This window comes from Tachypleus tridentatus, chromosome 7 (genome assembly GCF_004210375.1).
Source record: "Tachypleus tridentatus isolate NWPU-2018 chromosome 7, ASM421037v1, whole genome shotgun sequence".
In the NCBI taxonomy this organism is placed as follows: domain Eukaryota; kingdom Metazoa; phylum Arthropoda; class Merostomata; order Xiphosura; family Limulidae; genus Tachypleus; species Tachypleus tridentatus.
In genome coordinates this window covers 195,194,728-195,210,997 of record NC_134831.1, presented here as the reverse complement: position 1 = coordinate 195,210,997, position 16,270 = coordinate 195,194,728, and the positions used below count along the sequence as shown (strand labels likewise).

Below are 16,270 nucleotides of genomic sequence, written 5' to 3'. Positions count from 1 at the left end.
CTCATGTTCGATGACTGACATGAGATGTGAAAGTCGTCGACGTAGAGCCCATTTGCAACAGTGAGAGGGAGTTCAGTGATGGCATTAATTTTTATACTGAAAAGTGTGACACTCAGAACAGCCCTGAGGGACTCCAAGTTCCTTTAGAAAAGAATGGGAAAGTGTCGAACCCACACGACCTTAGAATTTCCTGTCTATTAGAAATTTTTAGTAAAAATGGGCAAATGACCACGTAACCCATACATATGGAGGTCTCACAAAATGCCATACCTCCATGTTGTCATTTGAGAAAGGCTTCTCTGATTGACATTTCAAGTCGAATCAGGTGGTCCATGGTGGAGCTCTGTCGTCGGAACCGACACTGGGATAGGCGAAAGGAGATTGTTTGATTCGAGAAACCAAACAAGATGACCATTAACCATCCTCTCTAAGGTCTTACAGAGACAGCTCATCAAAGCAATTGGACTGTAGTTTTAAGGAATCTTGGGATTCTTTCCAGGCTTAGAGAAAGGTAGAACAATAGCCTGATGCCAGGCATCAGGAAAAACATTTTCCTGCCAGATCAAGTTAAAAACAATCAGAAGAATAGCAAGAGAAGTAGGAGATAGATAGAGCAGCACCTTTTAGTGTATATCATCAAGTCCAACCAATGTACTACCAGACCGATGAAGGGTCAGTTTGAGTTCCATCAGTGTAAAGGGACAATTATAGTCATACAGACAATCAGCTCAAAAGGAAAGAGGTGATTGCTCTACCCAAGTCTTGATGGCTAAGAAGGTGAAAAAAGAGGTAGAAGAGCTAGATACCCGGCAAAAGCTTTCACCTAGAGTATCAGCGATGCTCCGGGTATCAGCTACTTCCTGGCCATCAGAAAGCAAGATCAAGAGAGGGAGAGAATTATATTGCCCACTGACCTTTCAAATCTTGTCCCATATGACTTTGGAACTGGTGGTAGAAGATATGCTGGCTGTGAACTTAATCCAAGATTCCTTCTGGCTTTGATGTCTTACCCACTGAGCAGGTGAATGGCACTGCTTGAAAGCAATGCAGTTCAAGAGTGTGGGATATCTACAGAAAGTATCCCAGGCCTGTTTCTGAGCCTTCCATGCCATGTGGCAGGTAGGCATCCACCATTGATGATGATATAGTGGAAAATGTGTCAAGAGTTTAGGAATACACTGAGCAGCTGCTTATATAATACAGTTAGCTGCTGCTGCCACACAGTCATCTGATGATGGCTTACAGACAATGGCAGGATCAAGTTCTGCCAGAGCAGTGAAAAAAGGCTAGTTTGCCTGATCCAGCTTCCACCAGTGCAGGCAGTTTGGATGGCATCGACCACGGCCAGTCTCTCTCAAGATTACAGGAAAATGATCACTGCCTCATGGATTATTGTCAGCCCTCCAAGAAAAACGGAAGAATAATGAAGAGCAGCAAATTGAGAGATCAATAGCAGTAAAGGACTGACTAGGTGCATGGAAATAAGTAGAAGAAACAGTATTGAAAAGAGAAAGGTTGTAATCAGAAATCATATGCTCTACAGAGCGACCCCTCCTATCAATATCAGCACTTCCCCAGAGGGGATATGTCCATTAAAGTCCCCCAGGTTGAAAAAGGGAGATGGCAACTCTTCAGTGAGAGCATCAACGTCTGATTGATCATATGTCTCTTCAGGCAACAGGTAGAGAAAACAAACAATGATGGTATGACCCAAGGAAACACAATGGCTGTGGGTTCCAAGGGTGTGTCAAGTGGCAAAGACAGAGTGGGCACATGCTGATCAACCAACAGTGCCACCCCCTCCATGTACTTGTCCATCACATAGCCTGTTATATCTGGACAAAGAAAGCTGCCAAAAGGTGATTGTATCAGCAGGTTTCAGATGCGTTTCCTGTAGGGAAAGACATACAGGATGGTAGGAAGCAATCAGTGTTTTGATGTCATCCAGATTAGAACATAAACCTCGACAGTTCCATTGTATCAGGGTGGCCATTTTTATTTATGTGTAGGCAAATTGGGTGGAGAACCCTTCTGTTTACGACCACGTCTTTTTTCCTTATTGTCCTTATTCAAGGAAAGTCTATTGATCTCCATGGATCGTGCCCTGGGCCAACTGGGCAGGTCTTTGCTGTTGGAAGGGAATTCCAGTGACTGAAAACATGAACAAATGATTGTTTTGCATCTTGGGGTGGGAGAAGAAGATGTATCCAAGGAAATGCCTGTACCTGGAACCATAGGATGTGGATCTTGGGGTTTGGTGAAATATATGTAAGGGACACAGATATGTGTTGAAGTTGATTTATTAACTTTTTTAACCATGGAGGTCAAAAGACTTTTCATTTGTTTAGAGAATGATTCTTTCGGAGACACAGAGAGATCTGTCTGCACTCCCACTGTAGATGTGGAATGAAGAGCAGCAGCATACGTGCAAAATGAGGTGATGGACAGCAATTTTTTAACCTTAGGATAAATAATGTTTTGAATCATTTTCAAATGCTGCACCTCTTTTTCTTCCAACCATTGAGGGCAAGAACGAATGTAAGACAGGTGAGAGCCATTGCAATTAATACAACGAGTGTCCATTTCACACTCATAGGTATCACGGTCCTTCCCACTGCAATGAGGACACGACAAGGAACCACGACATGGCATCTTCAAGTGACCAAACCTCTAACATTGGAAACATCCAAGGGGGTTTGGAATGTATGTCCATACCCTGCAATTAAGATAACCTACCTTGATGGTGGGAGGAAGACGTGGTGACGTAAATGTGAGAATGAGGACATTGGTCAGCATCACAATTCCATTTTTGCAAGTAGATTTACACCTCACTGCAGAAACTCATTGGGTGGAGAAACCAGCAAGAATCTCCAACTCTGGAATGTTCTTCAAATCCCTCTCTAGAATAATTCCTCGTGATGAATTCAAAGTAGCATGAGGAGTAACCTCAATAGGTATATCCCCAATTGCCTTCGAATGCAAAAGAAATTCACTGTGTTGAGATGTGGATGTTTCCACCAATATGTCACCAGATCGAAGCTTCTTTACTGACCTTTAAGACCCAGCAAGTCCCTCTCACCCCTTCTGAATGAAAAAGGGAGACATCTGCCCAAAAGATTTGTCTGAAAGTGAATGCAATAAAAGAAAATGAGGTACAACAGGTGGTACAGATGGTGAGGATTGCTGCTCAAAATCTTCAAGACACGGTCGTTTACCTATATACTGTTTTTTCAGTATTTTATTAAGATCTTTAATTGGAGTATCCATAATAAAGAGAGGGAAATTTCAGTGCCCACTGACCCCACCTACCATGAAGCCCTACGATGGGACGCACTACAATGTCAAACACGAACACTGCAGCAATGCCAGAGTTTCGTGAGCATTATACCCAAACACCAGTATCAGATATAATGTCTGCAACACCTGTTGAGAACATCCAACCCTGGTACTTGGTTGACCTTAACCTGAGTAGACCAGCCAACTGACCCAAGGGGGCCAATCCAAGGCCACCCATCTACAGGAATTCAAGGCCAAAGTAGCATGTTAGGGTTGGACCCCTTAACCACCAGGACCCTCTCCTCCCCTTCATGGGTCACCCCACACAGCAAACAAGTAGGTCAATGTTTAGATCCCAAAGAAGCTAAACTGAAAGAACAGAACCTTCCCTGGGAAGTCCCCTCACCATGTACAGGAACCCACACCAAGGGGTAAAGCACAGGAAGAAAAGGAGGAACGACAGCTTTGGAAATTAAAAGCTCCGTGTATTGAAAAATGAAGTAGAGTAAAAAAGGTAGAGATCCAATTTAGCAAACAAGGTGATAAAGACTCTCATAATAATCAGACACTGAACGCAATTTATTACTAACTTATAAGCCTGACCAATCAGTGTAAGCGATCAGGCTAGTGAGAATGTAAAAAGTCTTAACAATATTGATTTACTATGGTTGTGCATAAATAGAAACAGCCACCAAAAGAAAGAGAAAAAAATCATCTAAATCTTTTGATGATTGACATGCATACACGAGAAAAAACAACTTAATTACATTTAAAAACATCTATGAGAATGACAAATTCTTTGAGTCTTCTCAAGCATGTAAATTTAATACTACTTAAATGATATTTACTAAAATTATTAACTATCAAAACATTTCCAAAAATATAAAGTAAAACCATAATTTAAATATCCTGCAAGTGTAACAAAGTTTTATAAATCACAAACAAACCTTTTAATTTATTTACCTGACCAGAGTACAGATGACAAAATCCTCGCACAGCCTTTTCTTTGTATAAGCTATTAGCTGCTGCCTCCATCCTACGAATGGTCATCATCTCCCAGTAAAACTTGAGTGCATCTTCCCGTGTACATGTTACATCTGTGTTGGGTCCAGTTTCAAGCTTATGAAGCTTGTATGGCTATGATAATATTAAGTCATGTGAAAACATGTAAAATAAAATATATCACCAAGTTTTCTCTCACTAATTAATCTTTTTGGAAGGCTTTCTTCAAAAAAATTAAAAAAGCTTGTAATTTTTTGTTTTTTCACTGTATAAACATGTAAAATTATTCTCTCTGGCTTAATTTCAAATCTGGCATAACTCCTAAACAAAAGTGTCTCAGTACAAAAATATCTTGACAAACAGGTTTATTTGCAGGACACTACATTTTCAAAAATTATTGACAACAAATTTGCAGCTACACCCAAAGTTATTTGTGCCTAACTATTATACAGAGAACATGACAGGTTAACTAGTAAAATAAATGAAACTGAAAAGGAAAGATGGCTGTGTGTTTTTTAAAAGCAAAGCCACATCAGGCTACCTGCTGTGTTCACTGAGAGGAATCAAAACCCTGATTTTAGCATTGTAAATATAAAGACAAGAAAATGGTGAAATAAGAGACATAACTGGTTATGGTGACAAAAAACAATAATTTTATAGTCTGATCTATGCAACTTGATGAGGAGTTACAGGCAATTACTTCTGTGGTCTTTTGTAAACAGATAACTCACTCTATCATAAAGAAGACCAGACTGCTGTGTCTACAATTCTTTTGTTTTGAGTAAGTGAATATGTAAAGTCAATATCAGCTCAAACAATGCCCAGTAAAAAGAAAATGATACATTCATCTCTACTTCTGTTTTATAAAACTTATTTTAATCTGAAGTAAGAAAGAAAGCTATAAGAACAAGATTGGTTGGTTGGTGTTTTATACCACAAAGTAACTAGACTATCTGTACCAAACAGGTGAAAAGTTAAAAAATTAACACTAATAGAATACATAAAAGGAAGTTAAGGTAAAACAAGATAAAATTTAATTTTTGAATTAAAAACATAAATACCATTAAATCAAATTTTTACATGTAGTCTACAGTGGTAAGAGAAAAACTACAGTGATACAAGTTGTAAAGGACTTTTTATAGCATAATTGTAATTATAATAACTCACCACGATAACTAACGGGTAAGTTCAAAATACAGTATTAGTTATCTAAAGTTGGCCTTTCCAGTCCTGGTTTCAAGTTATTTGATGTTGCAGACATTTTCAAAATGTAAAGTAATACAAGTTTTAAAAGACTTGTAGCAAAATTTTAATTATTTTAACATGCCAGGATTACTAACGGTTAGTTCAAACAGCAGTGTTAGTCACCTGAAGTTGGTCTTTCCAGTCCAGGTTTCAAGTTATTTGATGTTATGGCCATTTTCTAATTTCAAATTGAATTAGATGTACTTTGATTCTAAAAAGGGAATCACATTAAAAAATGTCTAATGTACAAATTAAAAAAAGAACTTAAACAGCATTAAAAAGATTAATGGCTTTAAAAAAACTGAACATATTGGTGCATCAGTCTCAGAAAAAAGAAAAAAATGAGATAAAAAATTGTGACCAATGCACAGTCTATTTAGAACAACTTCCTCTTTCTGATCCCTACGAAAGTATGGTAGCTAAAGTCCAAAAGAAGTTTTATTTGAAAAAGCTTGTCTTCACATTACTCACTCCAAGTCAATTGCCAACTGGCATGGAACCAAGCTTTGAGTACAGAACCATAGTGCATCTATGGAACAGCCACAGCAGTGATAGTGCCAGACCAGACTGATTTAGCTGTGGTGTCGGTGAGCCCATTTCCTGTGAATACCAATGTGGCCTGGTATCCAGAAAAACTGGAGAGAAATAGGTGTCAAAAAAAAAAAAGGCCAGTTGGTTTTGAGTATCAGCAAAAATAGGGTGAGAACTAATATGAAGCAATTCCAGGGCCAGTAGAGAACTAAGTGAGTCAGTATAAATAATGCAGTTTGAGTATTGCTTAGCTTCTATGTGATCCAGGAAAAGAGAAATGATATACACTGCAGTAGTGAACACAGTAGAGGGGATTTTGCACACAATCACCGAACCACAACAAAAGCCCACAAAGTCACCTAATTTCAACCATCTGAATAAATAGGAAGGGAAGGATGGTTCAAACAATGTTCAGCAGTATTACAGACAGTATTTCCAATCAAGAGTGTCTGCTTTTCTCAGATGACTTAAAGATAGGTCACATTTGAAGACTGTAATAAGCAAGGTGGGATGAGCTGACAAGTGGATACAGCAATGTTATCCAAGGACAGACCCAACTCATTCAACTGTGCCTGGATACAAAGGCCAAAATGAGCAATGGCAGATCATCTGTTCTGAACAAGCATGGACCACTGAGGAAGGAAAACACAACTCCAGGTGGGATGCTTTGGTAAGGAAAGAAATTTCGAAGCATACAGTAAAGACAGTTGCAAACAGTGGAGTTGCAAAGGAGAGGTTCATGAGACTATGTATATCCTCTGAACTGGGGAAGTACAGATAGCCCTGGTGCATAGCCAAAGTTCCTGATGATGAACGGGGTCCAGCATCTTTAAGGCTGAGGTCCTGGCAAAGCCATAGACCAGTGATCCATAGTCTAGTTTCAAACAAATAAGAACATGATATATCTTTAGCACAGAACATTGTTCTGCTCCCCAAGTGGTGGAAGAGAGGACACGAAGGATATTCAGTGCTCTTGCACATTTGACTCGTAGCTGCTTGATGTGTGGTATAAAGGTCAGCTTACAGTCAAAGATAAGCCCCAAAAACTTTGTCTCAGGGACCACAGGTAGCAAACCTTCACCGATATGGATTTCAGGACAAGAGTAAATACCCTGTTGGCAGCAAAGGTGCATGCAAATAGTTTTAGAGAGAGAAAAGTTAAAGCCATTTGCTGTGATCCACTTTAGTAAATGAATTAGGGCAGTCTGTAGCTGCCGCTCAATATACCTCATTTCGATGACTGACATGAAATGTGAAAGTCGTCAATATAGAGCCTATTTGCAACAGTGAGAGGGAGTTGTTCAGTGATGGCATTAATTTTTATACTGAAAAGTGTGACACTCAAAACACAGCCCTGAGGGACTCCAACTTTCTGTTGGAAAGAACAGAAATGGTTGAAACCCATACAAACTTGGAATCGCCTTCCATTAAAAAAATTTTAATAAAAATGGGCAAATGCCCACATAACCCATATAAATGCAGGTCTCATAAAATGCCATATCTCCATGTTGTATCATAAGCCTTCTCAAAGTCAAAGAATATTGATACAAGATGTTGTCATTTGAAATAGGCTTCTCTGACTGATGTTTCAAGTCAAATCAGGTGGTCCATGGTGGAGCTCTGTCGTTGGAACCGACACTGGGATAGGCGAAAGGAGATTGTTTGATTCGAGGAACCAAACAAGATGACCATTAACCATCCTGTCTAAGGTCTTACAGAGACAGCTCATCAAATCAATTGGACTGTAGTTTTAAGGAATCTTGGGATTCTTTCCAGGCTTAGAGAAAGGTAGAACAATAGCCTGATGCCAGGCATCAGGAAAAACATTTTCCTGCCAGATCAAGTTAAAAACAATCAGAAGAATAGCAAGAGAAGTAGGAGATAGATAGAGCAGCACCTTTTAGTGTATATCATCAAGTCCAACCGATGTACTACCAGACCAATGAAGGGTCAGTTTGAGTTCCATCAGTGTACAGGGACAATTATAGTCATACAGACAATCAGCTCGAAAGGAAAGGCGAAAGAAGATTGTTTGATTCAAGGAACCAAACAAAACGACCATTAACCATCCTCTCTAAGGTCTTACAGAAACAGCTTGGATTGCAGTTTGAAGAAATCTTGGGTTCCTTCCCAGGCTTATAGAAGGTAGGACAACAGCCTAGTGCCAGGCATCAGGAGAACATTCTCCTGCCAAATCCAACTGAAAACAATCAGAAGAATAGGAAGAAAAGAAGGAGAGATGGTGCAGCATTTCATCATGTACATCATCAGGTCCAATCGATGTACTGCCAGATCAATGAAGGACCAGTTTAAGTTCCACCAATGTAAAGGGATGATTATAGTCATAGAGACAATCAGCTTGAAAGAAAAGAAGTGATCTCTATGCTCAAGTCTTGATGGCTAAAAAGGTGGAGGATGAAGCAGAAGTATAGATAACCGGCAAAAGCTTTAACCGAGAGTATTGGTGATGCTCCAGGTATCAGTTACTTCCTGGTCATCAGAGAGCAAGATCAAGATGGGGGGAAGAATTATATTGCCCACTGACCTATCGAATCTTGTCCCATGTCTTTGAAACTGGTGGTTGAAGACATGCTGGTTGTGAACTTAATCCAAGAGCCCTTGTGGCTTTGATGTCTTACACACCAAGTTTGTGCACAGGCCTGCCTAAAAGCAATGCGGTTTGAGAGTAAGGGACACCAACGAAAAGTACCCCAGGGCTGTTTTTGAGCCTTTTGTGTCATGTGGCAGGCAGGATTCCACCACAGACAGGGTGAGCACATACTGATCAATCAACAGTGCCACCCCTCCATGCACTCATCCATCACACAGCCTATCACTTCTGTACAAAGAGAAACTGCCAAAAGGTAAGCAAGTTTCAGAAATTTTTCCTGTAAGGCAAGCCATACAGGATGGTACAAAGCAATCAATGTTTTATGACATCCAGATTAGAATGTAAACCTCAACAGTTCCATTGTATCAAGGTGGCCATTTTTATTTACATGTAGGCAAGTTGGGTGGAAAGCCCTTCTGTTTATGACCACGTCTTATTTCTTTAATGTCTTTATTCAAGGGAGGTCTGTCAACCTCTGTGGATCCTGCCCTGGGTTGATTGGGCAGGTCTTTGCTGTTGTAAGAGAATTCCAGCAAGTGAGGACATGAATAAATGATTGTTTTGCAGCTTTGGGTGGGAGAAGCAGATGTACCTGAGGAAATGCCCATACCTGAAATCAAAGAAAGTGGATTTTGAGGTTTGCTAGAATGTATGTTAGCAATAGAGGTGGGTGTTGATGTTGATTTATCAACTTTTTTAACCATGGAAGTCAAAAACTTTTCACTTGGTTTGAGAATGATTCTTTTGGAAGCACAGAGTGATCTGTCTGCACTCCCACTGTAGTAGTGAAATGAAGTGCAGTAGCATACGTCCGAGATGAAGTGGTGGACAGCAACTTTCAAGCCTCAGGGTAAGTAATGTGTTGAATCATTTTACAAATGCTGCACCTCTTTTTCTTAAAACCATTTAGGGCAACTATGAAAGTAGGATGGTCGAGAAACATTGCAATTGATGCAATGAGTATCTGTTTCACACTCACCGATATGGTGGTCCTTGCTACCACAACGAACACACATCAAGGAATCACGACATGATGTCTTTGAGTGACTGAACTGATGGCACTGGAAACATCTGAAAGGGTTTGGAATGTATGCCCATACCTTTGAATTAAGATAACCTGCCTTGATGGTGGCAGATGGATGCAGTGACGTAAATGTCAGAATGAGAATATTGGTTGGCATCATAATTCCATCTTTGCTAGTAGAGATACGTCTCACTGCAGAAACTTCTTAGGTGGAGAAACAGGCAAGAATCTCTGACTCAGGGATGTTCTTCAAATCCCTCTCAACAATAACTCCTCCTGATGAATTCAAAGTAGCATGAAACGTAACCTCACTAGGTATATCCCCAACTGCGTTTCAATGTAAGAGGAGTTCACTGTGTTGAGACGTGGATGTTTCTACTAATAGGTCACCAGAGCAAAAATTTTTGACTGACGACTTTGGAGAGCCAGCAAGCCCCTCTAGTCCCTTCTGAATGAAAAAGGGAGACATTTGCCCTAAAGGTTTGTCTGAAAGTGAATGCAATACAAGAAAATGAGATACAACAGGTGGTACAGATGGTGAGGATTGCTGCTCAAAATCTTGAAGACATGGTTGTTTACCTATATACTGTTTTTTCAGTATTTTATTAAGATTTGTAATTGGAGTATCCATAATAAAGAAAGGGAAATTTCGTTGCCCACTGACCCCACCCACCATGGATGAGGGGACGCGCTACAGTGTCAAACAAGGACACTGCAGCAATGCCAGGGTTTTGTGAGCACTATTCCCAAACACCAGCATCCGATACAATGTCCACAACATCTGTTGAGAATATCCAACACTGGTACTTGGTTGACCCTAGCTCAAGTGGACCAGCCAATTGACTCAAGGAGGGGCCACCCCAAGGTTGCCCATCTACAAGAATTCAAGGCCAAAGTGGTGTGTTAGGGTTGGACCCCTCAACCACCAGGATCCTTTCCTCCCCTTCAAGGGTCACCCCACACAGCAAACATATGGGTGGACGTTCAGATCCCAGAGGTAAACTGAAAGAACAGAACCTTCCTTGGGAGGTCTCCTCACCACATACAGGAATCCACACCAAGGAGTTTACAACAAGAAACACTGTCAGTAACACTGATGAGGAAAGCTGGTGTAATAAAATGCACTTGTAACACTAAGAAGTTAAAGGGGTAATCAACTCACTTTACAAGGTGTTTATAAGATTTCACTTAAAATTATGAATTATGTTCAATGGTGATCATATTTTTATACAAAAAGATGTTATGTTGCTGAAAAAGGTTCAGAAAAGAGCTGTCAAGATGACTGTTGGTATGGAGGGGTTATCATAAAAGGTTAAGCTAAAATGTCTTGATATGTTTTCATTGGAGAAAAAAAAACATCTGAAGGCAGTAGGACAAAGGAAGCTGTTTAATAACAGATAAGAATTATAAAGCTCACTGGCAAAGAAGTTATAAATACTCTTTGTTGTTAAATTTTACTAAAGACTTTTGTATTTTTTATTTGGTTTTCCTGATGGGGAATGCATGATCCATCTCTATGCCTTAGTTATGTCCACTAAAAGTGAATATATTGCATTGTTTAAATAAGAGAATGTAATCTTTCTGATAGCTTCCCTTGATTAAATGTAATTTTATTTCATTATTTCTATTCCTATATCTTTTGTAAATTATGCAGAAATAAATATTTAACTCTAAGATGTGTACACCTATAACTGTAATGTTAAGACTAGCATCAAGATGACTTCAGTATTATTAGGGTTATGTGTTAAGAAGTGGGGGTTAGATATTCAAGAGAAGTCCTGAAATGTTCCCAGCACCAACCACAGGGGAGGGAGTGGCATTTTAAATTTACTGTAAACCAGTAACAAGAGGATATATATCAAATTATCATTGACATTTTACTACATGTTAATATAAAAACGAAGTTTTAGTTTCTAATTTATGACAACCTAATTCTTAAATCCATGACACCTGATGTATTATTCATTAGTAGAGTGTTTTTTGTTTGTTTTTTTATGTACAAGCCATAGGCTGTATGGGGATAAGATATGTACTAACCTGAATTGAAAATCTAATAGCCACAACTATTTTGTTTTTACTATAATGATGAAACTCTGAAAGTTCATACATATCTATAATCATTATAGTGAATTCTTCCCCAGGATTAAAATATCACCAGTCTACAAGGGAAGTTAGAGGTTATCCAGTCAACATAAAATGAAATCATAGTCGTATGACAGTTCAAAAACTAAACATCTCATCTTTTCTACTGTACCAAGGCTGCAAAGTTCCAAGGATGAAGTCCTAGTCATTTTGTCCAAACACAGCCATTTTATCTCATATCCTCTTACTTTAGATTGAATAATACCTTTCCTAAACTCAGCAAAAAATAACCATGTAAATTAGAAAGTGTCATGAATAAGAAACTATATAATTTGATATTTTAATTTACAAGCTGGCAACTAGGTCCTACATAATGTGTATATCTGGTTTATAATGAAGGTAGTGAAATTTTACATCATTAACCACGGAATTAGGTGTAATAAGCTAAAAGGTGATACGGAAGAGATCTGGTGTATTCTCAAATAAAATATTAATTCTAGGTATATTCCTAAAAACATAAAAAGGATAATGGAAAGTGAAGCCTAACTGGTTTACTAAATACAGAGAACTCCAAGAATAGAGAATTTTAAGAACTATAACTTAAAGATGTGTTGGAAATTTTATATCTATAGGAGAGTTAGGGACTTGGTAAAATAATATAGGAAATACAAAAAACTTACACAAACAGTTGACTGATAGTGTTAAACTAACAGCAAGGATCTTTTAAGAATGGTTAAAGTAAGATGTTAAATTTGTGACTTGGCCCCTTAAAGGATGCTAATGACAAGTTTTTTGTTGAAGAGATGTGCTGAACTTCTATTTAACAAGAAAGGAAAAACTATAACCAACCATCAACTTTCATTTCCACAAGAGAGGACAAACTATATATCCAACAATCAACTTCTTTTTTTATGAGAAAGGACATAAAATATATTCTAAACCATCAACTTCCATTTTTACAAGAGAAGATATTCTATCCCATCTATCAATGTTTGTTTTCACAGTAGCAGACACAAGTTGTATTCCCAACTATCAGTATTCATTGAAAATAATGGGAATTGACCTGAACCATGTATACATCAGTTTCTTGTTTATAAGCAAGAAACTAAAAACACCAGGGACAGACAAGGATTTTCAGGATTTTAAGCCTCTCTTTCGTTACTGGTAGGTTACAAGTGAGTGATCAGGTGTTTGAGGATTGTAGAATTCCTAATGTTACTGCTATTTTGAAAGGAGGTGGGTAATAGGAGTCACCCTAGGAATTACTAGCCAGTCAGGCTCATTTTTGCAACATTTATCAAAAGAAACCCTACATAAACATTTAATGAAATATAATATAAATAATAGCCAGCACTGATGATTCACAAAAGCAAAATCTTGCCTAGTTATTTTTATTTAAGGATGTAACCTGTTATCTGAACAACAGAAAGGGAATGGACTTCATATACTTTGATATTATGCTCTTACTGTACATACATAAAGGCAATGCAGTATACTGTTCCAATAATTTAAATACTTTTGTTACTGTGCATGGACTGCCAGTTTGTGAATTAAAAGAGATATGTATATTTGTGTATGGTTTGTGGTTACAAGGTAAGTATGTACGTTACTCTTCTGCTGTTCAGACTTTTCAGCAATTTGCATACTTCTCTCTTTAAAGTATTTTCCCAGCAATACAACATATGATTAGAAAATGTTAAAAAGACAATACTTGTTAAACAGACAAAATACAATGATGATAATTCTTGTCCCTCAGGCAAAACTTGTCTCAATACCAATGGTGAAATAAATTACACACCCCTGAGCAACACATCTAAATTTAACATTTTGGCATTTGTAGCTAATCAACAAAGGTTTAAAAGAACTACATGTATTATTTACATCATAACCAAAAATTAAATTTAAACACGAATACTATTTACATCATTAACTAATTTGGGTATCTAAACTAAATCATCTTTAGTTCATTCATATTTTAGTGCAAAATATGCAACAGTCATTCTTGTAGTTTTCCTAACACACAGATGCCCGTATAAGTTACATTTAACAAGTCAATACATCACATACATTATAAACAGTAAATATGCCTTTAAATTTTTATACAATACACATTCTCTGTACCTTGTAGAAAATTCAACAGTTTATATTCTCTATAAATTTCATTTTGCTAAAATATTAAGGTCTTTCCTAAACATAGTTTTTTTTCTCACACAAAAAACAAAGAACACCTGGTCAATTAAAATCTTAATATGATCACACAAGCAGTCTACACATAAACAAAAAAAAAAGGTAATCATTCCTAACCAGACCATTATTTCTTCACAGTGTTTATATCGGTAAACATTTATTCACCTGATCACCACTCTACTTTAATATTTTAATGTTGTTACATCTAACTGATGCAGGTACGCAACATAATATTTCTAATTCACTTTACCTTAGTCTGAAAGGTAGCTTCTGTTACTGTCCCATGACATCTTGCCATTAAACCAGGGAAACTCCCCTGAAATGCAAATTAATGAAAAACAATGAGCAATAAACACACACAAAAAACCATGCAAAAATAAAATTGGCATCGAATTCATGAATAAATTTACTAACACATTATACAAACAAACTAATAATAATTATGTAATTTTTGTTATTTTTCAAGTTATCATGATACATATAACATTGAACTTGTTTCACTGTTATATTATCACAACCACCTTCTCTCTGAGGATTGGTTTATTTGTAACACCTACCTTCCTTCATGTATAAAAATTAATATCATTATATATAACCTACTACAATTAAAATTTGTATATAATATAGCATATAACATTCTGTAAGATATGTAACAAATAAATTAAGGTTCCAATAATTTAAAACCACAGAAACAAATGAAATGTAGATAAGCTAGTACAAAGAAATTAAACACGTACAAATTATTTAATTTGCTATTTCATTACTATTTGTTTCACATAACAGCTAAACAACTAAGACCTTACCCTTACCTGTTTTAACTGAAGTAACAGATTCTATTAAACCACATAATCTATAAAAAATAACTAATCTTGAATTTAAAAAAGTCACTGTTGATTATAAATTAAAGACTACAGACCTTACACTTATTCTGAAACGTTTATATAATTTAACTTTCACTTCATTTCTCTTCCTCTATAACAATATAAACAAGATGAAAAATAAAGTTAACAAACTTGATTTTTTTCCATTGTTATTGTTATCCTTTAATTTTTAAAATATCTTGTTTCCAAATAACAGTTATTAGGTTTCATACAAGAAGCTTTAAATGTTTTATATGAATTTAACACTAGTAACAGATCATAGATGATAGTGTTATTGTTAACACAACCCCGTGTAAAATCAGTAATTGATTATGATTACTAGTAGTAGCATTAGTATCTAACAATAGCTAAGATTAACATCAGTAACATGATAACTTATGTGGCCTAGTTTATAACTATTACTAATCATTAGTCTTCAGATTAACCAAGTAAGATTCGAAGAGCCAACAACTTGATCTCCAAAAAAGTAACTAGTAGTAGAATAACTGCAATTTATTTATTAGACTAAGGGTTATAGCAGATTACATATTCTTTTAGCTTCAGTTAAAAAGAAAACTTTACATACTCGGTAAAAATTTGAAGGTTTGCATAAATATTTCAATGTCTTGTTGAGCATTTTGGTAATTTATTTAAAATTTCAAGTTCTAATCACTATTACACTATCAACACAGTCATAAATCCTACCAGTCCCAATTTGACCCCAATATTCGTACTTTTACCGTCTTAATAATTGCGAGCAATATTTGTAGAGGGCGAGCATCGCTTTCGATATTAAATAATTATAAATGTTCACAATTAATAATTTTCATAACTATAACAAAACCGCAGGTAGCCTATGATCAATAAATCTCTGCTTTTAATTTATTTAAACTTAGTTGTTATGTTTGTTTTTAAAGAAGAACGCATGTGTATGTTATTAAATACATAAAACTACCCACAAATTATCAAGTAACCTGTTTTAGCATAAAGTTACACTTTGGGATATATGTGGTATACGTATTGCAAAGGGCCCGGCATGGCCAAGCGTGTTAAGGCGTGCGACTCGTAATCTGAAGGTCGTGGGTTCGCATCCCTGTCGCGCTAAACATGCTCGCCCTTTCAGCCGTGGGGGCATTATAATGTGACGGTCAATCCCACTATTCGTTGGTAAAAGAGTAGCCCAAGAGTTGGCGGTGGGTGGTGATGACTAACTGCCTTCCCTCTAATCTTACACTGCTAAATTAGGGACGGCTAGCACAGATAGCCCTCGAGTAGCTTTGTGCGAAATTCAAAAAACAAACAAACCCATTGCAAATATACAACCCTGAATTTTAATTTAATAAGCACCCAACTTGATACCACCGATAAATATTAATCCACAATCCTATAACAAAGATCTGGTATCATAAATAATTTAGGTTTAATAATTATAAGGTCATTTATATTCAATTT

The 16,270-nt window shown here is 37.0% G+C and overlaps 1 protein-coding gene across 2 annotated transcripts in view; it reads right to left on the bottom strand.

The window, feature by feature from the left end:
- Positions 1–15,586, bottom strand: part of LOC143257627 (putative pyruvate dehydrogenase E1 component subunit alpha, mitochondrial) — a 37,448-nt gene extending 21,862 nt beyond the window's left edge. The window contains exons 1-3 of one of the 2 annotated variants that reach the window (XM_076516658.1): positions 15,405–15,586; positions 14,209–14,274; positions 4,240–4,413 (exon numbers count right to left, since the gene is read on the bottom strand). In XM_076516658.1, coding sequence (XP_076372773.1) covers positions 4,240–4,413; positions 14,209–14,274; positions 15,405–15,455 — 291 coding nt within the window. In that variant the 5' untranslated portion in view covers positions 15,456–15,586. The remainder of the gene's footprint in view (positions 1–4,239; positions 4,414–14,208; positions 14,275–15,404) is intronic. The other variant, XM_076516659.1, reaches the window with a different exon arrangement.
- Positions 15,587–16,270: the final 684 nt, after the last annotated feature.